Genomic DNA, 27,989 nt, shown 5'->3' with positions numbered 1-27,989 from the left:
ACCCGCAGAGTGTAGTTCTACTGAACTGAAACAGGGAGTTTTTCAAGGTAAGTTTACCTCAGGAGCTTTTTAACATGTATTTTTCTGAACTCCTCGCCATAGAGATGACATATGAAATGACCCACCGTAGATAGATTTAAGACGAGATAGGTGTAATAATGCTGAACACCTAACTCACGGAGGTTGCCGACTTCTTCCATGCGAGGAATAATAAAATATACGCCATTAAGTTAACTGCCACAATCTTTATCACTGTGTCTGTGAAGATGTGAAGGCATATTGACCAATGGAATTATCATTCAAAGAATTTCTCCAGAATATATCAAATACCTCGAAAAATGTCCAATTATCCTATACTTTTTATGATGTCAATGGATAAGCTTTCCTTTGATATATATGTTGGACTGGAAGAAATGTCCTGAAAGTCATATTGGCCGATGGAATTATCTTGTTTAAATGATTTCTCCAGAGATGACCAAATGCCTCGGAATCTGTCCAAATTATAAATTCGTCTAAGTCTTTTTTTTGGAAAGAGATCAGTATTTTTCAATTGACGACTTCATTTTTCATCGATACCATTTCTGATCTTGAAGCTCCATTATTCATCCTGATATTTTTTATTTTTAGAGTGAATTGCAGTCTACAGTTCTTAGATCGAAAGAACGAGCATCAGCTAGTTGAAAAATATAAATAAAAACCTTCCTGTCCGTCCAACTAGAAATTATCAGCTCCATTGAACGCCGACTTCTCATTAATGTCAATAATTTCATCATCTAATTTATATGTATATAAGCCGCGATTCAAGATTAATACTAACATAATAAATAATGTTTAATGATATATCATATCTATATATAAGAGTAGTGAAAATCAGTCAGTTGACTGACCGACCTAAAATCAACGCCCAGAAAAATAGCTGAAGCTAGAATCTTGTGATGCGTAGGCGTTTGATAAGGAAATTCGTACTAAAATAGTACAAATAGTACTAAAAAATACTGTACTATGTATTAAAAAATACTGTACTGTAATATGTATTAGATAAATGGAATGAGCTAGAATTCTGAAATTTGGAAAGAGTCACTGATGGAGTGCAGAATAGATGTACCAAATGGTTTTTAGAAATTTAAAGTTTAAGGTAACGGAGAGTTCTATAATGATACTAAACTGCTAAAATCCTGCAATTTTGGATTATGTGAACGGACAGAACAAAAAAATTTAAATTTAGAATGAGAATCAAGCTCGGAAAGTTAGTTTGATATATGAAGGTGGTTTTGGATATGTGTACTAACTGTGCGAACTGTACTAAATGGTACAAAATATAGAACAGTTTGGTTTCAGGTGAACAGATAAAGCTGGAATTTTGAAATTTTGGTGGTTGGTTTATGATAAAGAAGTAGTTTTGGAAATGTGTACAACAAGTGCACGAAAATTGTTCCGTACACAGGACATGCGGATGTGGTTGCGGAAATGTGTACTATAATTGTAAGAAAAGTAGTGAATGGTACTTACCATATTTGGTATTTGGTTCAAATCCTCAAATTTGGTATTGAGGTCACTGTTGGTTTCTAAGTTTTATATATGAAAACTTTGAAATGGTTTTGGACATAAAAATTGTGCAATGATTTTGCTAAAATCCTCCTCGATAAACTTCTTTCCGAAAAAGGAAAAACTTGAATGCTATTAAACCATGAAAATGCAAAATTTTTAGTAAGTGTATGAAGTTTTGATTAAAACTTCATTTCAATCTGAATATATTGTGCATTTTGGATACTAAAAATTCGATAGTTTTACCCAAGACACAATTTAGCACAGACATATTTAATTAGCAGAGCTTTGCTAGAGTTAATAAAACAGAGATTCTAAAAATTATTAAAGCCTTACAGAGCAAAATATCTTTATGCACATTTTCTTGCAAAATAACGCACAAAAATAAGTAGTTGAGACATATTTTGAACATCGGTGGACCAATCTAGATGCAAAGTTTAGTATTTATTATGAAATACTCTTCATAACATTTCATCTTCTGCCCACAAACCTCTTATGAAAACAAATCAGAACTTAACAAAAAAAAAAACAAATCCAAACTACGACTTTGTCCGGTACAGAGACGTAGTATGCGAAAGAATCTAGAGACAAGTGAAAAACCAAAAAATCATTGACCGTGACCCCTCTCAGGTGACAGAGAGGGAAAAGACCCTTATCAGGGCGAACCTGAGAGCAGTGAGCAAGTTTCTGCTGGACCGGCGCAACCTGCCAAAGCAGACAAGCCTGTTAAGGCCACTAGCGCGTCCAACAAACCCCAACCTTCAAGTCAAAACGGTAGGAAGAGGAAAATATCCCAGCCTGTATATCCGGACAATCTCCGCGTAACCGTCATCGACCGTGCTGATCCGGAAGGCAAAATCAGCTAAAGTCGGTAGCTGACTTCTACGGTCTTTGCGAAGTAAGTGAGCTGGCGGCTGTTTCCCTAAAGGAGGAGGAAAATAATGTCGACATGGGTGCCGCCACCATCGGTGGATCCGTCTCGTGTGTTTGCAATATTGGGGAAACAGAATCCCAACCTTAGTACGGACAACTGGCGGTTAGTTGGTTCTAGTACGGAGGGTGGAGGCCTGGTCGTCAAGGTGTCCATCGATACTGATGGCCAGTAAAGGCAGTCTCATCGTTGGATGTGACACCAACACGCACCACTTTCAATGGGACGAACACGAACATGTATTTGCTGGGTTGGCGGCCCCTGGTCGGAGAAATATGCCTCCGAGTAAATCCGGTACATAGAACCGGCCGCCGTGGGATAAGATTAACGAAATTGTAAGCTTTATGAGTCGGAAGAACATCAAGGTCGCAGCGATCCAGGAAACGAAGCTGAGTACCACCTGCAGGCTTCAAAGTTGTGATGGATACAACGTACTGAGGAAGGATCGCTCCAGAGGTGGAGGTGGAGGATTAGCGTTCCTATTGCACCACTCTGTCCAGTACAGACCTATCTCGCCTGAGCTTGACTCTAGTGACCCGTACATGGAATGTATGGGGGTAGCGGTCAAATGTGGAACCGCCGAGGTAGAGGTGCTCAACGTGTACATTCCGCCGTTAAATAACTGTGCCCCACGTTATATGCCTAATATCAGTTCACCACTGGTAGGCAATAACCGTCTGGTGCTAGGGGATTTCAATGCCCATCATGAATTATGGCATTCCGTCCTAGGTAATGACCAGAGAGGCATGGCGCTGGCTGAGCAAATTGATAGCTCCACGTTTTGCAAAGTGAATGAGGACGCGCCCACCAGAATACGGGGAGACTGCCACACTTCTCCGGACATATCCATCGTGCCCCCAGGTCTGACGAATGACGTAACTTGGCAATCAGTCATTTTTCTAGGCTCAGACCACCTCCCCATTATTATCCCCATCAACAGACCACCCGACTTCATTGACTCTGAACGCCGCACTTTCCTTAACCACGGGAAAGCTAATTGGCAAGAATTCAGAGAGTATACCAATAGGTGTTTCCGGGACATCATCAAAGCTGCAGCCGCTCCCTATATACCTGCTGGTCGAATACCTGAAATAAGACCAAATTCCCCAGCATCAGGATTAGCAAACGAGCGAGATGAGCTTCGCCGTACTAACCCTAATAACCCCAGAGTCAGGGAACTTACTCTGAAGGTAAACAGGTTAGTAGGTGAGCATAAGCGGAAAAAGTGGTTAGAACATCTGAAGCATTGCAACATCGGTACCGGAACGAGTAAATTGTGGGCAACGGTTAAGTCGCTCTCGAACCCTGGGAAAAAGGACGATCGGACATCTGTCTCATTCAACGGCGTAGAAGTGACAGATCCGAAGAGGTGCGCGTGTTATTTAACCGGCAGTTTGTAGAGCACCCCGAGAGTGACAGGGCGAAGAGAAGGGTCCTACGCCGTGTACGATCCCTTCCAGCCGAGGAGGTACCTCCACAATTTAAGTTGGCAGATGTTGCACAGGTCATCAGAAGCGCAAAGTCATCCAAAGCGCTTGGTCCTGACGGAATCTCAATGGTGATGTTGAAGCAACTGGATGAACCAGGAGTTGAGTATCTTACAAAGCTTCTCAATCTGTCGTTAGCCACCCTAGTAGTTCCCGATGCCTGGAAAATGGGCAGGGTGGTCCCGCTACTGAAGCCAGGCAAGGATGCCAGCAAAAGTGATTCATACAGGCCGATATCACTTTTGTCACCAGTAGCAAAGACGCTTGAGGCTTTACTCCTCCCCAGCATAAGAGAGTGTTTCCCAGTAGCCGATCATCAACACGGGTTCCGGAAATTGCATGGCACAACAACAGCTTTACACGCCATTTCCACACATGTCAGTAGAGGTCTCAACCAGAACAGGCCGTGCGATAGAACAGTTATGGTGGCACTTGATTTATCAAAAGCTTTTGATACAGGCAATCATGCCACACTGTTCGCGGACATTGAGCGCACCACCCTCCGGCCAAGTTTGAAACGTTGGATAGTAAAATACTTGTGTGGACGCCAGTCGTACGTGGAATTCAGAAACAAGAAGTCGATCATCCATAGAGTTAAACAGGGAGTTCCCCAAGGTGGGGTGATATCTCCGGAACTGTTTAACCTCTACCTTTCTGACATTCCACGCCCTCCAGACGGCATAGAGATTATAACGTACGCAGATGATTGTACGCTCGTGGCGTCCGGACCCATTATTGATGACATTTGCGATCGGTTAAACGCTTACCTTGTTGATCTTACCGCCTTTTTCACTGCGAGAAATATGAAGATATCCGCCACTAAGACGGCCACACTATTCACCACATGGACTGCGGAGATGGGGCTATCCTTGAATGTACAGGTCGATGGTGCTATTATTCCGACCACCAACTACCCCAAGGTATTAGGGGTCACATTCGATAGCCTTTTTAAGTCGTCCGCGCATACCACAGCTATCTGCGACAAGATTAGAAGTAGGAACAAGGTCCTCAAGTCTCTGGCCGGCAGTACTTGGGGAGCTGATAAGGAAACCTTGTTGACCTCTTACAACGCGATAGGCCGGTCTGTGGTAAACTATGCGGCTCCGGTGTGGACCGTCAACGTCAGTGCTACGCAGTGGAAAAATGTGCACTCCTTCCAGAATGCCGCCCTTAGAACCGCAACAGGGTGCCTTCTCATGACACCTGTCGATCACCTACATGAGGAGGCGAAGGACTTACCGGTGCGACAGCATAACAAAATGCTGTCAATGCAATACCTGCTTGGGTGTTATAGACAAAGCCATCCAAATCACCATCTTGTGGATAGGCAACCTCCGCCCAGGCACGTTAGGAAAGACCTTCATGATCTAGAGAGAGAGGTATAAGAGAGAGCCTCTATATCAACAGGCCTATCAAGCGGAACTGAATTGTATTCACTCTAATGCGGTCTCAGAAGCCATTGAAGGATATAGAGTGAATACAGTGCTAGGAGACCATCCCCCTCCCGTCGCAGCTGAAGAACGAGAGCTGCCCCGACAAACCCGAGTAGTCTTGGCTCAATTACGATCCGGATGGTGCAGCCGCCTAAATTCCTACTGGGCCCGGATTAACGGCGACGTGCAGAACATCTGCCCAGCATGTGGCACAGGCCCACATGACACGTTGCACCTATTTCGCTGCCCAGCCAAGCCTACTCACCTAACTCCAGTCTCGTTATGGACACAACCCATACAGGTTGCATCCTTTTTGAGACTGGACTTAGAGGTAGAACCTGATTGAACCGAGTCAGAAAATGGAAACCGAACGAACACGGATGTATGAGCTGCTGCAACAACAACAACTTTCAATGGGGCAGTTAGGACACCAATGGTGAGGTGAGTCCGTTTTGGATTTTATTCATTGGAGGTCATTGATCTCACCCTAACTAATGAGGATGAACCGCTCATACTAATCTGGAAAGTATCCTCCGAATGTTCGAAGGAAGGCTCGTTGGGACAGATTTACAGAGCACGTTACATTGAGGCTGAGATCCACAAGAAACCTAAATGTGGACTCAGTCTCGAATGTGGATGACTCTGTGAATTTCTTGACAAAAGTCTTACTTGAATGCTATGAGAAGACGTGTCCACTTACAATCCCTGGCAAGAAATGCCAACCGGTCTAGTGGTCTAAGCATCTAGCTGGTCTTAGGAAAGTAAGAAGACGTCTATATAAAAGGGCCAACAAGACGGACTGGGAGACGTATAGGTCAGCTTTCAATAAGTACAATAGCAAGATCAAGAAGGCTAAACGTAAATCTTGGCTTTGCTTTACTGAGTCCATAGAAGATGTCAATGAAGCATCCAGGTTCCGCAAGGTGCTTTCTAAGGACCCTAAATGCATTGGAAGCATAAAGCGAACAGATAATACGTGGACTGACTCTGCTTTGAAGACTCTCAATCTATTGGCCAGCACACCGAGACCAGACGGCATTATCACCGCCATGCTACAGCAAGCATCGACGGTCTTAGTGCCGATTCTAAAAGTGGTCTATAAGCCTTGTTTGCGTATATCGCACATTCCACTACTGTGAAGGGAGGTAACAGTCACTAATATTTCTAAGGCAGGGAAACCGAGTCATGCACTTCCAACGGACTACAGGCCTATAAGTCTTTCATCATTCCTTTTGAAACCCCTGGAAAGACATAGATTTAGAGATTAGAAATTTGCTACCAAAGGCAAGTCTGTTGAAACAGCGCAACACGATGTTGTGGACTACATTGAGAAGAATCTGAATAGCTCACGTTTCACGTTATCACCATTCCTTGACATAGAGGGGGCCTTTAGTAATGCCACACTTGACGCTATACATAATTCTCTAACTGAACTTGGTATATCACTTTTCCGCATAGAATGTGTTGATGTTATGCTCAGAATCATCAAGCCAAGCATAGGGGAGTGCTCCGTCAGGAAACCAGTGACCAGGGGTATACCTAAAGGAGGGGGGGGGGGGGGTAATCTTGTCACCACACCTATGGCTTCTGGTGATAAATAATGTATTAATAGATCTGGAACTTAATGGAAGTAATGTCGTTGCTTACGCTGACGACGTAGTTCTGTTGATTGCTATTTCTGACTAAATGCAGGGAACTCTTGTGGGACTATCGAGATGGACGCGTTGCAATGGGCACCATCCTCGACCAGCGTCTGAACTGGAAGAAAAACATCGAGGAACGCGCTTAACGAGGCTTGATAGCACTCTACTCCTGCAAAAACTCCATAAGCAAGATCTGGGGACTGAGACCGAATATCATCAGATGTGTATATGAGTCAATCGTCCGTCCGATTTTGACTTATGGAGGTTTAGTTTGGTGGCACTATCTGGGGAAGGCTCAGTACAAACCTTGAAAAAGTTCAAGAAGCAGCATCACTATTAATAACAGGTGCACTTAGAAGCACACTTCAGTCTGCCTCGGACACCCTACTTAACTTGAAACCGTTAAGTATATTTGTAGATTAACAAGCAGCGAGATGTGCACTGGGACTCAAGGAACTTGGTCAATGGCGTAGTCAATCTTTCGGACATTCGGTCATTATGAATTATGTGGAGAATTTAGGGGGTCGGGTTTTAACTAGTGACTATATATCACCTAGGATAGACTTCGAAACACTGGACATCCACCACCTAGCAGAGACACTTGGACCCAGAACACTACCTTTCAGCGGTATAGCTATCTATACCGACCGCTCTAAGATGAAAACGGGTGGAGGTGTTTCCTGCGAAAGTCTTAATACTATATATGTCGATAGTCAAGCGGCCCAAAAAGCGCTCGGAAGTTATAGTCAATGATCGATTTTTTGGGAACGGATTTTTTATAAAATCCCCAAAAAGTCGAAAAAACGGCCCATTATGGGGGGTCAACAAAATTGATGCCAAATTATAGCGGACACTCTTACCTTTCCTTCTTCGGGTCCAGAGATATGGGTCTTTCCACCCACATAACACGAGATATTTTCTTCTGGGTATGTTCAACCGGCTACGCGAACAAAAGTTTTCTAAATTTAACAGTTGTTGTAAGTAACCGGCCTTCGGGCTTGAGATTTTCTCCTCTGGGTATGTCCCACGCCGGCTAACGTGAACCAAAGTCCTCTAAATTTGACACTTTTTGTAAGTTCGAGGGCAGTTCGGAAACTTCCATCTCTGTTATGAACACATGTTTCTTTCAACTCCTTCATATAGAAACAGGTGTTCAAAAAAGACGCATCCGCATTTTTTTTACAATGGAAAATATAATTGGCATTCAATGGCTTTCTTTGTATTGAATGTAAATAAATGAAATGAATAATTAGAAATGCGTGTTGTCATTAAATATTTACATAAAAAGGTTTATCGGGACAAGAAATTAATAATGATATGGTTGTTGTTGTAGCAGCTCATACATCTGTGTACGTTTGGTTTCCATTTTCTGACTCAGTTCAATCGGGTTCTGCCTCTAAGTCCAGTCTTGCAACCTGTATGGGTTGTGTCCATAACGAGACTGGAGTTAGGTGAGTAGGCTTGGCTGGGCAACGAAATAAGTGCAGCGTGTCATGTGGGCCTGTGCCACATGCTGGGCAGATGTTCTACACGTCGCCGTTGATCCGGGCCCAGTAGGAATTTAGGCGGCTGCACCATCCGGATCGTAATTGAGCCAAGACTACTCGGGTTTGTCGGGGCAGCTCTCGTTCTTCAGCTGCGACGGGAGGGGGATGGTCTCCTAGCACAGTATTCACTCTATATCCTTCAATGGCTTCTGAGACCGCATTAGAGTGAATACTATTCAGTCCCGCTTGATAGGCCTGTTGATCTAGAGGCTCTCTCTTATACCTCTGTACCTCTCTCTCTAGATCATGAAGGTCTTTCCTAACGTGCCTGGGCGGAGGTTGCCTATCCACAAGATGGTGATTTGGATGGCTTTGTCTATAACACCCAAGTAGGTATTGCATTGACAGCATTTTGTTATGCTGTCGCACCGGTAAGACCTTCGCCTCCTCATGTAGGTGATCGACAGGTGTCATGAGAAGGCACCCTGTTGCGGTTCTAAGGGCGGCATTCTGGCAGGACTGAACATTTTTCCACTGCGTAGCACTGACGTTAGCGGACCACACCGGAGCCGCATAGTTTACCACAGACCGGCCTATCGCGTTGTAAGAGGTCAACAAGGTTTCCTTATCAGCTCCCCAAGTACTGCCGGCCAGAGACTTGAGGACCTTGTTCCTACTTCTAATCTTGTCGCAGATAGCTGTGGTATGCGCGGACGACTTAAAGAGGCTATCGAATGTGACCCCTAGTACCTTGGGGTAGTTGGTGGTCGGAATAATAGCACCATCGACCTGCACATTCAAGGATAGCCCCATCTCCGCAGTCCATGTGGTGAAAAGTGTGGCCGTCGACTTAGTGGCGGATATCTTCATATTCCTCGCAGTGAAAAAGGCGGTAAGATCAACAAGGTAAGCGTTCAACCGATCGCAAATGTCATCAATAATGGGTCCGGACGCCACGAGCGTACAATCATCTGCGTACGTAACAATCTCTATGCCGTCTGGAGGGCGTGGAATTTCAGAAAGGTAGAGGTTAAACAGTTCCGGAGATATCACCCCACCTTGGGGAACTCCCTGTTTAACTCTACGGATGCTCGACTTCTTGTTTCTGAATTCCACGTACGACTGGCGTCCACACATGTAGTTTACTATCCAACGTTGTAGTGCTATGCAATTTCCGGAATCCATGTTGATGATCGGCTACTGGGAAACACTCTCTTATGCTGGGGAGGAGTAAAGCCTCAAGCGTCTTTGCTACTGGTGACAAAAGTGATATCGGCCTGTATGAATCACTTTTGCTGGCATCCTTGCCTGGCTTCAGTAGCGGGACCACCCTGCCCATTTTCCAGGCATCGGGAACTACTAGGGTGGCTAACGACAGATTGAGAAGCTTTGTCAGATACTCAACTCCTGGTTCATCCAGTTGCTTCAACATCACCATTGAGATTCCGTCAGGACCAAGCGCTTTGGATGACTTTGCGCTTCTGATGACCTGTGCAACATCTGCCAACGTAAATTGTGGTGGTACCTCCTCGGCTGGAAGGGATCGTACACGGCGTAGTATCCTTCTCTTCGCCCTGTCACTCTCGGGGTGCTCTACAAACTGCCGGTTCAAATAACACGCGCACCTCTTCGGATCTGTCACTTCTACGCCGTTAAATGAGACAGATGTCCGATCGTCCTTTTTTCCAGGGTTCGAAAGCGACTTAACCGTTGCCCACAATTTACTCGTTCCGGTACCGATGTTGCAATGCTTCAGATGTTCTAACCACTTTTTCCGCTTATGCTCACCTACTAACCTGTTTACCTCCAGAGTAAGTTCCCTGACTCTGGGGTTATTAGGGTTAGTACGGCGAAGCTCATCTCGCTCGTTTGCTAATCCCGCTGCCTCTGCTGGGAAATTTGGTCTTATTTCAGGTATTCGACCAGCAGGTATATAGCGAGCGGCTGCAGCTTTGATGATGTCCCGGAAACACCTATCTGCTACCTGAACATCAGATGGGTTGGGCAGTTCTCTGAAGCGGCGATTGGTATACTCTCTGAATTCTTGCCAATTGGCTTTCCCGTGGTTAAGGAAAGTGCGGCGTTCAGAGTCGATGAAGTCGGGTGGTCTATTGATGGCGATAATAATGGGGAGGTGGTCTGAGCCTAGTGAAATGACTGATTGCCAAGTTACGTCATTCGTCAGACCTGGGGACACGATGGATATGTCCGGAGAACTGTGGCAGTCTCCCCTTATTCTGGTGGGCGCGTCCTCATTCACTGTGCAAAACGTGGAGCTATCGATTTGCTCAGCCAGCGCCATGCCTCTCTGGTCATTACCTAGGACGGAATGCCATAATTCATGATGGGCATTGAAATCCCCTAGCACCAGACGGTTATTGCCTACCAGTAGTGAACTGATATTAGGCATATAACGTGGGGCACAGCTATTTAACGACGGAATGTACACGTTGAGCACCTCTACCTCGGCGGTTCCACACTTGACCGCTACCCCCATACATTCCATGTACGGGTCACTAGAGTCAAGCTCAGGCGAGATAGGTCTGTACTGGACAGAGTGGTGCAATAGGAACGCTAATCCTCCACCTCCACCTCTGGAGCGATCCTTCCTCAGTACGTTGTATCCATCACAACTTTGAAGCCTGCAGGTGGTACTCAGCTTCGTCTCCTGGATCGCTGCGACCTTGATGTTCTTCCGGCTCATAAAGCTTACAATTTCGTTAATCTTACCTCTGAGACCATCACAATTAAATTGGAGAAATGATGCATTATCCGGAACCTGAACAGCAATGTGTGGCGTCAACTGCTGCGTAGGTTGCTGTTGGGGAGATTGCGGGGGAGTCTCATATTGCGACGACGATGAGGACGCCGAAGATGAAGACTCACTGGGGTCTACATTGACGCAGCAGGAAGCAATGTAGTCCCTATCGCTATACTCCTGTATCCGGTTTAGGCCGGAACAATTCCGGAAATGCACCCACTCCATGCATCCGTTGCATCTCACCGAAACCGATCTGTGGTGGATGCGATTACGACAAACGGAGCAGAACCATGGTCCGGGGTTGGTTTCGATCCCGGCTCGGACCAAGAGAATACGGAGCAAACATTCCGGGTAATGTTGCTCCCACATCAGAAAAATGGACGAACACGAACATGTATTTGCTGGGTTGGCGGCCCCTGGTCGGAGATATGTGCCTCCGAGTCAATCCGGTACATAGAACCGGCCGCCGTGGGATTGTTAATGATATGGTTGTTGTTGTTGTTGTAGTCGTAGAACATGCAAGTGTTTGAATTCTGCTAATCTGGTTCCAGCTCCAGGTTTAGAAATTCGGCAACTTTGATGGGCTGTAACTAGAGATATTCTGGAGTGAGTTGGGTAGGTTTGGCTGTGCAATTAAAGAGGTGCAGCGTAGTGTGCGGACCTGTATCACAGGCCGGGCAGGCGTCACGGACATCTTCATTAATTCGTGCCCAATACGAATTGAGATGACTACCCTGGTTTGTCTAGGCAGCTGATGTTCTTCAGCTGCAATGGATGGGGGGTGGACTCCGAGGACGGCATTCATTTTATAGCTGCTAATATAGCATCCGCGACTGCGTCGGTATGAATGACACTCAGACCTGCCTGATAGCCTTCATGATCTAGAGGTTCTCCTTTGTAACGTTGAACCACGCCTGGGTGGTGGAGATTTATCCACCATATGATGGTTGAGATGACTCTCACGCTAACACCTAAGCAAGTACTGCAACGAAAGCATATGATTGTGCTGACGTAAAGGAAGGACTTTCGCCTCCTCATGTAGATAATCCTGAGAGATCTGATACGACGTAGTACGCGCACCTTTTCGGATCAGTCACCGTTACGTCGTTAAATGTGACGGAGGTCCTATCATACTTTTTTCCAGGGTTCGTTACCGTTACCAACAGCTTACTCATATCGGTTCAGATGGTCTAGCCACTTTTTCCTCTTATGCTCCTGTACCAACCGGTTGACTTCCTCTGTCAAATCACTGATTCAAGGATAAGTAGGTTTGGTACCATGGAGATCATAACGCTCATTTGCTAATCCCGCTGACTCTGCTGGGAAGTTTGGTCTTATCTCGGGTATTCGACCAACAGGTATATAGCGAGCCTGCAGCCGCTCGCTTTGATGATGTTTGGAAAATCCTTTCTGCTACCCGAACATCAGAAGAGTTGGGTAGTTCTCTGAAGGGGTGGTTGGTGAATTCTCTGGACTTTGCTTTGCCAGCGCTGATCCCCTCTGGTAATTACCTAGGACGGAATGCCACAACTCATGGTGGGCATTAAAATTCCCTAGTACCAGTCGGTTATTGACTACCAAAAATGGCCAGCTATTAATCGGCGGGATATACACATTAAGCACCTCTACCTCGGCAGTTCCACACTTGACTCTACCCCCATAGATTCCATGTATGGGACACTAGAGACTAGCTCAAGCGAGTACTGAACAGAATGGTGTAACAGAATCGCTAATCCCCAACCTCCACTGGTGCGATCCTTCCTTAGTACGTTGTAACCATAACAACGTTGTAGGCTGCAATTTTCATTCAGCTTGGTTTCCTGCACCGCTGCGCTCTTAATATTCCTCGACTCATAAATTCCACTATCTCATCTATTTTGCCTCGGAGTCATTTGCAATTGAATTGCAAGAATGATGCACAATCCGGAGTTGGAACAGCAACATGTGGCGTTAGGTGCTGCGGTGTTGGTTGCTGTTCTGGATCCATTACATCGCACCGAAACACTGACAAACCGAGCAGAACCAAGGTCCGAGGTTTTCCTCAATACCGGCACGGACTAATAAAATCCGGAGCAAGCATTCCGGGATATGCTGCTCCCAATGCAGAAAAATAAACAAACACAAACATGTACATACTGGGTTGGCAGCCGCTGGCCGAAACTGGGATCTTGTTGTTTCGTGTCAATCCGGTATCGTAGGACCCGCTGCCGTGGGATTGGAATGTATAGTTCTTAGCTGTAGGTGCAAATATCTCAACGATTCAAGCAATCGTCTTTCAAATTGAAACCAAACTCCGTACATAAATAAAGTATTCTACGTTTGCAATTTTAGGTAACATGAAATATGGGACTATTTTTTACTATATTCGGCTAAATAACGTCCACATTGAAATGCAGTGAAATATTATACCAAAAAAGGGTAAACCTATTGTTTGATATACAATAGGTTTAATGGAATTAAATAAAAATACGTCATATCGGAATTAGCACTAGTATTACTATAGAGTCAAGTCAGCTGGTTTTGCTTCTATCTGTAATAATTATACCATGGGAGAATATATTGAAAAATAAAAATATTTTTAAAAAACTTTCGTTGATAGGCTAAGAAGTATCCGAACCGCCCTCGTAGATGGCCTTCGGCTGGGGCTTGAGATTTTTTTTTCACCTGCTAACGCGAACAAAAGTTATCTGATTTTGATATTTTTGTAAGTAGTCGACCTTCGGCCGGGGCTTGAAACTTTCTCCTCTGGGTGTCTCCCACACCGGCTAGCGCGAACCAATGTTCTCTAAATTTGACATTTGGGTAAAGGACCCGGGAACCCAGATTTTTGACCCTAAATTACGGGTTCCAGACCCGGGTTGTACCCGGATCCACTTAACCGATATAATAGGTATCGTTTGAAAGCTTATGGAAATACCTATCTAGCAAGTGGTCACTTCCGGTCCGGAAGTTATAGCCAAATTATAAATTTGTTGGACCCGAATTTTTTATAAAAATCCCCAAAAGTTGACCGCCAAGAAAAAAATAGTTTCCCGGGATCAGTGTAAAAAATAACTACCTCTGGAAAAAATTTCGAAGAAATCGAAGAGTTTTTACTAAACTAGAGTTAGGGAACAACTCAACCCGGAATCCAGATACGAATTCCTAACTCTGGAAACAATTTCAAAAAAATCCGAGAGTTTTTACTAGTGTTAAGCCTTTGATATTTAGGACACAAACGAAAAACTTAACTTTATTTGTGTATGTACCCCCATCACCCATACACATGCATAACATAAATGGTTTAAACAAAACTTTTAAACTTCAGCGGGCGTGAACTACTGACTTGCTCACAAAAATATTGGTGTTATGACAACTTTTAAAATTGCATTTGTGAAATACGTTACCTTCCTCCTTTAATGTCCTACAATCACAACCAATCACAAAAGCACAAAAATAAATCACATTTATTATGGCCAGAAAGGCAATACATCGGGCTTCACATGTTTTCATTGACACCATATTGCAAACGTGAACGAATTATATATCAAATAGATGCTCAACTAACTTTAATAATTTTTTAATATGGTATATACCGACTATAAACATTTCATTATAAATATCTAAACAAAATAAAGAATTTCAGTTAAATACACAAACATGTTGACCGAGATGCTTTATACACTTTTTAGAACACTACTATATATTAACAACGCTGCGGGACTTCGTAGATTTAATACCATCGAAAAACTATCGAGGTGATCAACTGCAATGCAATATTGCGATTAGTGGAGAAAGTAACGTGAATATTAATCTGTCGTGATTAGTGCATGGTAGAAGAATGCAGGTAGTCGCATCAACACAACTGCAGGGACAATGAACTGTCAAACCAAATTTGGAACTGAAAATAATGAATGTCTATTGAAATTTGAAAAATTGTTGAATGATTTTTATAGCAGCCTCCGATTTGCGTTGCACAAGAGGATGTAAAAATATCTACTTATTATTGACAAAACATTTTAAAATTTTTTACATATCAATGTTTCCACTCATGCATCTACCTGTATTCTTCTACCATGGATTAGTGAATTGTTGATTGTTGTAAAATATCCTTTTTTCGTTATATACGCGTTTAGACACAAAATATTATCTGGAGTAACAAACATCAGGATTTATAGCTTACTCCGCATTTATTTTACCAGACCGGATTTATTTCAAATCCCGTGTGGAAAACAAGAGGAAGTTAACAAGTGGATTCTTGGTAATGAACCAGATCAACCATAAATTTCAAAATATACAGGTAGATCGCTTGGGAGCATTGATATGTCAAAAAAATTTAAATGTTTTTTTAAATATAAGTAGATTTTTATATGTTTTCTTATACGACGTCACTCGGAGGTTATTATAATTCGTATTTTTCAACAATTTTTCAAAATTTAAAGAATTTTTCATTCAATATTTTCATACAATATTTTCAATCCCAAAATTGGTTTGACAGTTCATTGTCTCAGCAGCTATGTCGAAGCGTCTACCTATATTATTCTATTATGGAATATACCATTTATCAAAGTATAATAGTTTTACCATTCGTAAATTATTATATTATATAAAAAGACACCTTGGTGACTCGCATGTCACAATTAAATAATTTCAATTAATAATAATATCCAGATCTGCATTTTTCTGTAATTTACCTTTTCAAGAATAACCTAATTGAAAGTAGATTCCCATCACTGATTTGTTTGCAAACAATGAATTTGTATATAAAACTTTTATCAAATGTACAATTTTGAAAAATTTGCATACATATGATTGCTTGACGTTACCTTGATGGTTTACATTATCCACCGAAATAGTATCCGGCTACTATTTTCCCATTATGAAATCAAAAAAATGTAAAACTAGTAGACTCTTAGTCTGTTCCAGAACTGCAAGAATGAAAAAGTTTTTACTATGATAAAGATTTTCTCTTTATGATATCGAAGAAAATTGCAAAACTAGTAGATTCTAGCAAGTACTGAACATACCATCTTGTTGTTCTGGAACAGAACATGTTCTTTGTCGTTATATGTGGACTATACGAAAACGTGAACCTGCATGGACAATTTTCTGTCGCAAGATATAGTACCCATTACGAACTACAAATATGGAATAATGTCGCCAATATCAAAATACCGAAGAAAGTGAGGTACCGTTATGTGGGAGCTGTACGAATGCGTGAACCTGCATACGAAAATTATTGTCATAGGCTGTAGTATACATTACAAACTTTAAATGTATATAGATTGAAATGTGAGTAATGTAGCTAAATTATGAAAATACGGAATAAAGGGAGGAAACGTAGAACAACATGGCCCATTTAGAAACTTATCCTGCCTACTGGCAAAATACACCCTTGTGCAAAATTTTACCCTCTATCTCAATTTGTTCAAGAGACAGAAGGACGGACAGTGCTAAATCGACTTAGAATTTTCCGCTGATCCAGAATATACACATATACTTTGTAGGATCTATCATGTGTATGTCGAGGAGTTACAAACGGAATGACGAAGTTAATATATCCTCCATAGAATGTGGGACGGTATAAAAATAATATGAAGACAATTGATGTTAAAAATTAATGTTGATTCCATTTGGTTAGAGTCATGAGCAAATACTACTATAAGTGTTTTTGGTTGTTGTTGTTGTAGCAGTGTTAACATGTTCTGTTGTTTATTGACGGATTAATCCGGTTCTTCCTCAACGTCCAGTTTATGGAATTGTACTACCTTATATGGGCTGTAGCCAGAGACCCTCTTGGTAGGCTTGGCTGGACAATTAAACAGATACTGCGCATTGTGCGGGCAGGTTTCGCACGCTGGGCAGGCGTACCGCACATCTTCGTCAATTCGAGCCCAATACGAAACTACCCTGGTTTGCCTAGGCAGCCGACGTTTTTCAGCTGCAATGGATTGGGGTGGACTCCGAGGATAGATAGGCCTCATGATCTAGGCCCTCTCTTATCGTTGGACCTCTCTCTCCAGATTTTGGGGTCCACACATATAGTTGACTATCCAACGTTTCAAACTTTGCCGGAGGGTCGTATTCTCAACGTCCTCGAACAGTGTGGCATGGTTGACCGTATCCAAGGCCTTTGATAGATCAAAAGCCACTACTACTGTTCTATGGCACGGCCTGTTCTGGTTGAGTCCTCTACTGATTTGTGTGGATATGGCGTGCAACGCTGTTGTGGTGCTATATAGTGGACGGAAACCGTGTTGATGGTTAGCAACTGAATACCCTGCGCATTTTCCAGCCTTCGGGAGCTATGTGGATGGCCAACGACAAGTTAAGGACTTTGGTTAGATATTCAATTCCCCTTGTATCCAGTTGCTTCAACATTACCATTGATATTCCGTCCGGGCCCAACGCTTTAGATGAATTAGCGTTTCGAATGACATTCGCAACATTACCCATCGTAGACTGTGGAGGTACATCCTCGGGGGGAAGATCCCTTATACGACTTAATACTCTTCGCATTGCCCTACCACTCTCCGGGTGCTCGACAAACTGGCGGTTAAAATGGCCAGCGCACCTCTTGGGATCAGTCACCGTTACGTCATTAAATGTGACTTCTGTCCTATCATCCTTTTTCCCAGGGTTCGAGATTGACTTTACCGTTACCCACAGTTTATTCAAATCAGTTCCAATGTTGCAATAGTTCGGATGTTCTTTTCCGCTTATGCTCCTGTACCAACCTGTTGAGTGTTAAGTATTTTTGGTTGCTGTCATTGGCAAAGTGAAAACAAAAATAAAAAAAAAACACTTGAAGTAAAAATAAGGGACTTTTGGTATATGTTATTACATATGCTACTACCAAAGAAGAACCCTTTCCTTCAATTCCTGCTTTTGCATATTTTATTTACGAAAACCAAAAATATAATGAAAGACAAAGTAGTCCATTTTCTTGCCACTGACATACAAAAACCAATAGCTAAATTATTTTTAAATTAGTGGTAAAATTAGCAAAAGAAAAGACTATCAAACAACTTTTGTATTATGATCTCAAAGAAAAGAAATAGTTCAAAAACTACGGGAACCGAAAATAATGCCAACAATATGGTGGAAATAAAATATAAGATTTGCGTTTTTGTAGACATTTTGATAAATTTCAATAAGAATATTGCAGAAGACTCAAAACATTTCACATATTGATTTCATCAGGTTTTCCAAAAGTTCATCTTTGTCGGATTCAACAAGCAGCCATACCGCGAAACTATTGGAATTCTCGAGAATGAAGATACATGATTTGAAATCCAGTAAAACTTATTGAACGTTCAAGAATTAAAAGGGAAAATCATAAAATATAATATTAATTGTTAAATTGTTGTTAAATCTTTTAATTCACTTTCGTTCCCAATTTCACAGAAAATAATTTGTTGTAGAATTCATTCTATTTCCATTTTTTTGGTGTCAAATTTTGCCACTTTTGGACATGTTGCAGAAACTTTTCAGTGCTAGAACACAACTAATATTTGTCGTAAAAACAAAAAATTGCTTTCATTTGCCCAAATTACATACAAAAAAATTAGTTACGAAAACAGGCTGCAAAGGAACAAAGGAGCGCATAGTCAAAATCGAACTATGTCAACCTAAAACTCCTTTGTTATTCTATGACGAAGCCAGCCCTTGACTTTACATAGTCAGTCGAAAAAGCGCTTTATGTATTCTCGCCTTAAGAGGAAACACACCAGCTTTGATTGATCTTATCTTAATTAATTGAAAAAATTAATGGAAATTGTAAAATCAGTGATATAATAAATCTTTGGGAGAAAACAATATTTTTATACCCTCCACCATACTATGGAGGGTATATTAATTTTGTCATTCTGTTTGTAACTCCTTGAAATACTCATGTCAGACCCAACAATGTATATATATTCTTGATCAGCGTACAATTCTAAGACGATTTAGCCATGTCCGTCTGTCTGTCTGTCTGTTGTAATCACGCTATCTTTCGAACAAATAGAGATAGAAGGCTAAACTTTTGCACACATGTATATTTTGCCAGTAGGCAGGTTAAGTTCGTAAATGGGCCATGTAGGTCCAAGAAATCATATAGCCCCCATATAACGGTACCTCCCGATATTCGGTATTTTGATGATTTTAGCGACATTGTTTACCAGAATCGTTTCAAAGTTGGTATTTGAAGTTCGTAATGGATACTACAGCCTAAGACAGAAAATAATCTATGTAGGTCCACGTTTTCGTATAGCCCCTATATAATGGTACCCCCCGATATTCGGTATTTTGATGATTTTAGCGACATTATTTAACGGAATCGTTCCAAATTTGGTATTTGAAGTTCGTAATAGATTCGTAATCCTAATTCAAAAAATGAGCCATGTAGGTCCACGTCCTCATATAGCCCCCATATAACGGTAGCCCCCGATATTCGGTATTTTGATAATTTTAGCGTCATTATTTGAGGATTGCCTATTTTGACAACCCCGGAATATGTTTCATATGTAATTAAACACACTCCTAACTCAAGGGTTCGACTTGAGTATGTAAATTGACTTACTCTGGGCAATTGTGTTGTCTATAGGGCCACTTACGACAAAGGTGTTTTAATACACCTCTCCGCCTTTAATCTGACCACGGTTATCCAACAGCAAGTAGAATTCCCTGAGCAAGTGTAGTTCTTTCTCCTGGAAGAGCAATTTGTCCAAATATGTTGTTTCTCTGTTGAGACACGCCAAAAATTCTCGCCTTCCTTTTGTTCCACTTTTAGCTTAATTTTTATGCAATTTTCTCCAAAATTAATTTGCAATTTTTACTCAACCACTGTGTTGGGTAATATCTACTTTTTTGTTTGCCTCTAGCCCGTCACCAAATTAAAACACTTCTTCACTCTTTAGTTGTTTCAATGTGAACAAACTCTCCCAAATATTGGGTAAACCTAATTTTCACGTGGTATCTCTTAAGAGAGGAAATCTCCAAGAGACGAAAATACAAACCTATACTGAGTCGCATTATAAGGACCTAGTTCGTGCTCTGGATTCTGAGAAGAAGAATTATTACACCTATCAGATTAAGAGCTCAAAAGGACTAGTCGTCGTCATTAAAGGCCTTCATAGTTCTACACCCATAGAGGACATAAAAGATGCTCTCGCAGCAGAAGGATTCGAAACAAAGTCTATCATCAACATTTTCAATAAAGATAAAATTCCGCAACCTATGTTTAAAGTAGAACTAACATACGAATCTTCGCAACTAAAGAAAAAGGGACAATTTCATCCAATTTATAGCCTTAGGCTTCTTTGTAATCGCGGTGTGAAAATTGAAGAACCTCAAAAAAGAAAAGGCCAACCTCAATGTACAAACTGCCAAGAGTATGGGCATACCAAAACGTACTGTAAATTGCTATCGGTTTGTGTTACTTGTGGTGACCTCCACAAATCATCGGAATGTCCACATCCCAAAACTGACCCAAGCGTCAAAAAGTGCAGCAATTGCGGTGGAAATCATACTGCAAACTACAGAGGATGTCCTGTATATATCCACTTAACAAAATCTAGCTTAGCCACAAAAAAGCCTACAAGCTACCGGGTACGGGAAAATCCACAATTTAATATCAAAACAGCTGAGTTCCCCGAGCTAAACAAGAAGAATGAAACCACCGCTCCTAATTACAATCTCCCCTCACAGAATATGCAATACTTATATTCTGATACTTTGAGAAATGACTCACCTAACTATAAAAATTCAAATATAGAATCATCTATTGAAAAACTAATCGTCACCATGAATTCTTTTATGACAAGTATGCAAAGCATGATGCAAGATATTGTGAGAAATCAATCTATGATTATGCAAATAGTTTTAAAACAAAAATAGATAAAATTCGAATCTGTTTTTGGAACGCAAACGGCTTAAGCCAACATAAACACGAGGTCGAAAACTTTATTCACTCACTCAACATACACATTTTACTGGTATCTGAAACTCATTTCACTTCTAGAAACTGTTTTAGAATAAACGGTTACAGTACATACGACACTAAACACCCTAGTGGGAGAGCTTGCGGTGGCACCGCGGTGATAATTTCTAATAAAATTCAGCATTACCCCATGCCAGAATATAAGTTTGACCACCTACAAGCTACAACAGTTGCACTATCTTCAACGAATACAGCTATATCTGCAATATATTGTCCTCCGAGACATAGTATAAGCAAAGATGAATTCGCACACTTTTTCTCATCTCTTGGTAGTAGATTCATTGCAGCTGGAGATTATAATGCCAAACACACCTTCTGGGGATCTAGACTTATTACACCCAGAGGTAGACAGCTTTTAAACTCCATTTCGTCCGCTAAACTGGACGTGTTATCTACTGGCCAGCCTACTTACTGGCCTTCAGACCTGCAAAAACGTCCTGACTTAATTGACTTTGCGGTAACAAAGAATATTAAGAGGGAACAAATGTCCGTGGTACCCTCGTTTGACTTGTCGTCAGACCATTCCCCAACTATAATAACATTAAATGATGTTCAACTCGCAACTTCCCCGGATTATCTACCAAATAAATATACAAACTGGATGAAGTACAAAAAATATGTCAGTACACATGTGAATTCTAACACTCCTCTAAAGTCCGGAGAAGAAATTGACAATGCAGTTAAAATATTTACTTCGATAGTCAACACCGCTGTCAATGTTGCCACTCCCACTAAATTTTCAAAACTAGAAAATAATTCCCATAATCCATCGACCATTCGAAAACTCGTGTCTGATAAAAGGAAGGCCAGAAGAGAATGGCAGAAGCACCGATCACCTAGGTTTCGGGAAAAACTAAAAGAATGTGAAAAACTCTTACAACAAGCACTCAGATTAAATGAAGAGCGAAACCTAAAAATATTCCTAAATAACCTGGATCCCACAGAGAGAACTGACTACAGCTTATGGAAAGCCACAAAAAACTTGAGAAGACCTATCGCCCACGAATCTCCAATTCGCCTAGAAAATGGGACTTGGGCAAGATCTACAGAAGAAAAAGTAAACGCATTTGCCGAACATCTTGAATCTGTATTTACCCCAAATCCCGGACCATCGACAGTTGTTCAACCTTTAATTGACGACATTGTTCCGAATCCAATACGATTTTCTCTAAAAGAAATCGAAAGTTCTATAGCCTCGATAAAACTAAAAAAATCCCCGGGTAAAGATAGAATTACTCCAAACATGCTCAAGAAATTACCAACACCGGCCGTTAAATTATTGTTATTTATATTTAACAGCATTCTTCGAGTAGGGTACTTCCCGTCTGTATGGAAAGAATCTGAAATAGTAATGATTCCGAAACCTGGAAAAGATCCAACGCAGGTAAAATCGTATAGACCCATCAGTCTTCTATCTATACTCTCAAAGCTGTTCGAAACAACTTTACTAAGGAAGTTAACTCCCCATATTACAAATAGCAGTATTATCCCCGACCACCAATTCGGCTTCCGTAAGAACCACAGTACTATTGAGCAAGTGCACCGCATAGTCACAAACATTAGAATGGCATTCGAAAGGAAGGAGTACTGCTCGGCGCTATTTATAGACATTTCCCAAGCGTTTGACAGAGTCTGGCATCTTGGAATTCTATACAAAATTTGTGAAACTCTACCTAAAAACACTCATAAACTTTTTTGTAGTTATTTGTCAAATCGTACGTTTGTTGTTAAATCGAAAGACATACTTTCAAATTCGAGAAAAATATTGGCTGGCGTCCCACAGGGTAGTATCTTAGGACCTATTCTGTACGTGTTATTTACTGCCGATATGCCCACAACCAATGAAACTCTAACCTCAACGTTTGCTGATGATACTGCTTTCATTAGCATACACAAGGATCCTCTGATTGCGTCGGAAAAACTACAATACCATGTATATCTTCTCGAAAATTGGCTGACAAAATGGAGAATATCGGTAAATGCCAGCAAGTGCATACATGTTACTTTTGCTCTAAGACGTGAACTTTGCCCCACGATAAAAATCTTTAATACTCAAGTTCCACAGAAAGATACCGTAAAATATCTCGGAATGCACCTGGACCGAAGACTTACATGGAAGCAACACATCGATGCAAAAATCACACAAATTAAACTAAAAAAGGCCAATCTTGAGTGGTTAATTGGTATACGTTCTTCTATTAAATTAGAATATAAAGTCCTATTATATAAGACTATAATAAAGCCAATTTGGACGTATGGCATACAGCTCTGGGGTACAGCTAGTGCCTCTAACGTAAGTAAACTACAAAGAAGACAGTCGAATATTCTTCGATCTATTACAGGTGCACCATGGTACATAAGGAACGCAAACATCCACAAGGACCTAAATATACTTACTGTTGAAGAAGAAATAAAGAAGCTTTGCCGCAGGTACTTAAACAAACTATCCGAGCACCCAAATAACTTGGCCCGCCAACTCCTACTATTCGGAGGCCACGATAGACTGCGCAGACGTGACACTCTTTCTATCATATAGTTTATTTTTTTTGTCTTACGCTCTCATTATTTTCAGCTCTTGTCTGGCCAATTTAACGTCGCCCACTTTTATACTTCTACAGGTAGTAGTATGCTAAATTGGAAGCTGCTTCTGTGAAGAAATCGAAAAGACTATTACTGTAGTCCGCGGGAAGATTAGTGAAGAAATCGATAAGACTATTACTGTAGTCCGCGGGATGATTAGATATAACTGTATCTAAACAAAGCAACATTATATCCGTAAGACTATTTCTGTAGTCCGCGATTCACTTAGATATATCTGTATCTAAACTAATCTTAACTACCTATCCAATCAATTCACGGATATAACTGTATCCACAAGCCCACAAAATAACACACATCTATATTATAAAAAAAAAAAACAATAATAATTAAAGCATGAAAAAAATATGGGGTGATTGTATTGACAACCTCCCTATAAAAATATTAGTATATAAGATATGAAACCTTATTGTTATTTTCATTAAATATATGAAAGATTCAATAAATTAAACAATAAGAAAAAAAAAAAAAAATTATTTAGCGAAATCGTTCCAAATTTGGTATTTGAAGTTCGTAATAGATACTGCAGCATAAAACAGAAAATGGGCCATATAGGTCCAAGTCTTTATAGAGCTCCCATATACCGTACCCCCCGATATTTGGTATGTTGATGATTTTAGCGACATTATTTACCGGGATTGTTCCAAATAAGGCATGTGAAGGTCGTAATGGATACTTCAGCCCATGCCAGAAAATTGTCTGTGCAGGTCCACGTCTTCGTATAACCCCCATATAACGGTACCCCCCATATACGGTATTTTAATGATTTTAGCTACATTATAAACAGATTTTTCTTCAAGTTTCGCATTTAAATATTGTAATAACTTATGACAAAAGTTGCCTATGCAGGCCCACGTCGTCGTATAAGCATTCGGAATTCTTAAGATATTAACAGAATTTTTAACGGATTTTATTTTTTGGAAATTGCCAAATTTGTACCAAATGGTGGAGGGTATTAAAAGTTCGGCCCGGCCGAACTTACAGCTTTTTTACTTGTTTTCTATTCATATTAGTGAGCATTCATGTATTTTCGTATAAATTCCCATTAAAATCAATAAACAAAATTTTTGAAAAAAGGAATTATTTTACTATTAAGTACGAAACGTGCCGTATGAACGGGCTAATTAGTGTACCTAATTCTAAGAGCGAACAACATGATTAAAAGTGCAATGAGAACATAGGATAAGATAGTAGGACAATGCAGTTTTATCCATGTTACAATGAATTCAAGGTAGGGCAGAACTACCATATGATTTTAATTTTTTTATTTTCTGGTTTAATATGTCTACTTCATTTGTTTATGTGTGTGTATTCTTTTCAATAATAATTTTTTTTTCAGTAAATATTCAAATTCGGGTGTTTTCGAAATGCTTATTGCGACGTATGCATCGACAAAATCTAAAGTTTTTGCCACGAAATAAACCATAAGAGATATATGGAACATGATTTTGAAAAGAAATTTTTACCTTTCATTCAGTTTTCGCGGTTTTAAATTATTTATTCAAAATCAATGCAACAAGTTGTTTGCTTTTTTATTGTTTTTATAATAATTCTGACGTTACAAGCCAAACAAGTAGACCTCTATACTTGCAATTTTTTCAAAGTTAGCCTACCTTGTATTCATTGTACCATGGTTTTATCCCAAAATTAGTGGCAAATTAGGTCAAAAACTTGCATTTATTTTGCAACCGAATTTGAAATAATTGCCAATTATTGTAATTTTTATTCAAAACAATACACACACATACTCAAAATGTGCATATGTTTAGACAAAATAAGGGCCACTTACGAATGTTACTAGTTATTCTCCATTAGTTTAGAAAATTTTGAAATGCAACGTTAATTTTTAGGCCGTTACTGCAATCTGGATCCGTAACAACAAATGTTGCATTCAATTTTCTTCATTACATCTGTTATTGTTTGCCACTATTTTTTCATGTTTAGTTTGCAATTTTTATACTTCCTTCTTTTCGTATCAGTCTTAAGGTAGGGTCACACTGGGCACATATTTGATCCAAATTAGCTTTCCCACATTTGACTAAACATTACACATTACAGGTTAATATTTGACAGATTTTGTTTGGTCAAACAGTCACCAAACAGAGTCAATTCCGCTATGGTATCACATGTTTGACATACAGTGATTCAATAAAGTTTACGTACACCTAGTTTTATTAAAAAGAAATGTGGGTTTCCTGTGACAAAGATATTTTATTTTATATTGATCTAAGACTTAAATATATACATTTGTAATAAAAGTAGAATATTTCAACTATTTTAATGGTGAAAGAACCAATATTATGCAAATAAAAAAAACTAAGATTTCGGATTCGTATTTCTAGTAACTCCCAAGTGTGATCCATGGGGTTAATGTCTGGTGATTGTGGGGGTGTATGAAGCTGCTTGCAGTTGTACAACAGCCATTCGCGAACGAGATAGGACGTGTGTTTCGGGTTATTATCTTGCTGGAATTAAAAACTGGTGTAATTAGCCCATTTTTATACCCTCCATCATACTATGGAGGGTATATTCATTTTGTCACTCCGTTTGTAACTCATCGAAATAATGATCTTTCACCCAACAAAGTATATATTTGTTTGATCAGCGTAAAATTCTAAGGCGATTTAGTCATGTCCGTCTGTCTGTTGTAATCATGCTACATTTCGAACGAATTGATAGAAGGCTAACATTTTGCACACATGTTTATTTTGCTAGTAGGCAGGTTAAGTTTGTAAATGGGCCATGTAGGTCCACGTTTTCATATAGCCCCCATATAACGGTTTGAAAAATTGTTGAATGATTATTATAGCAGCCTCCGATTTGCGTTGCACAAGAGGATATAAAAATATCTACTTATTATTGACAAAACATTTTAAAATTTTTGACATATCAATGTTTCCACTCATGCATCTACCTGTATTCTTCTACCATGGATTAGTGAATTGTTGATTGTTGTAATATATCCTTTTTTCGTTATATACGCGTTTAGACACAAAATATTATCTGGAGTAACAAACATCAGGATTTATAGCTTACTCCGCATTTATTTTACCAGACCGGATTTATTTCAAATCCCGTGTGGAAAACAAGAGGAAGTTAACAAGTGGATTCTTGGTAATGAACCAGATCAACCATAAATTTCAAAATATACAGGTAGATCGCTTGGGAGCATTGATATGTCAAAAAAATTTAAATGTTTTTTTAAATATAAGTAGATTTTTATATGTTTTCTTATACGACGTCACTCGGAGGTTATTATAATTCGTATTTTTCAACAATTTTTCAAAATTTAAAGAATTTTTCATTCAATATTTTCATACAATATTTTCAATCCCAAAATTGGTTTGACAGTTCATTGTCTCAGCAGCTATGTCGAAGCGTCTACCTATATTATTCTATAATGGAATATACCATTTATCAAAGTATAATAGTTTTACCATTCGTAAATTATTATATTATATAAAAAGACACCTTGGTGACTCGCATGTCACAATTAAATAATTTCAATTAATAATAATATCCAGATCTGCATTTTTCTGTAATTTACCTTTTCAAGAATAACCTAATTGAAAGTAGATTCCCATCACTGATTTGTTTGCAAACAATGAATTTGTATATAAAACTTTTATAAAATGTACAATTTTGAAAAATTTGCATACATATGATTGCTTGACGTTACCTTGATGGTTTACATTTTCCACCGAAATAGTATCCGGCTACTATTTTCCCATTATGAAATCAAAAAAATGTAAAACTAGTAGACTCTCATTCTGTTCCAGAACTGCAAGAATGAAAAAGTTTTTACTATGATAAAGATTTTCTCTTTATGATATCGAAGAAAATTGCAAAACTAGTAGATTCTAGCAAGTACTGAACAGACCATCTTGTTGTTCTGGAACAGAACATGTTCTTTGTCGTTATATGTGGACTATACGAAAACGTGAACCTGCATGGACAATTTTCTGTCGCAAGATATAGTACCCATTACGAACTACAAATATGGAATAATGTCGCCAATATCAAAATACCGAAGAAAGTGAGGTACCGTTATGTGGGAGCTGTACGAATGCGTGAACCTGCATACGAAAATGATTGTCATAGGCTGTAGTATACATTACAAACTTTAAATGTATATAGATTGAA

General features: G+C 40.2%; 1 protein-coding gene across 2 annotated transcripts in view; it reads right to left on the bottom strand.

Moving 5' to 3' along the window:
- The window catches only part of LOC101887814 (tyrosine-protein phosphatase 69D), a 148,606-nt gene extending 133,629 nt beyond the window's left edge, over nucleotides 1-14,977 (bottom strand). The window contains exon 1 of one of the 2 annotated variants that reach the window (XM_005189019.4): nucleotides 14,674-14,977. In XM_005189019.4, the coding sequence (XP_005189076.1) occupies nucleotides 14,674-14,788 (115 nt within the window). In that variant the 5' untranslated portion in view covers nucleotides 14,789-14,977. The remainder of the gene's footprint in view (nucleotides 1-14,673) is intronic. The other variant, XM_059131500.1, reaches the window with a different exon arrangement.
- Between the last annotated feature and the right edge of the window lie 13,012 nt (nucleotides 14,978-27,989).

Source organism: Musca domestica, unplaced genomic scaffold (assembly GCF_030504385.1).
Source record: "Musca domestica strain aabys unplaced genomic scaffold, Musca_domestica.polishedcontigs.V.1.1 9, whole genome shotgun sequence".
Classification (NCBI taxonomy): Eukaryota; Metazoa; Arthropoda; class Insecta; order Diptera; family Muscidae; genus Musca; species Musca domestica.
Note: the sequence above shows the minus strand (reverse complement) of the source record. Positions and strands in the feature narration are given on the sequence as shown.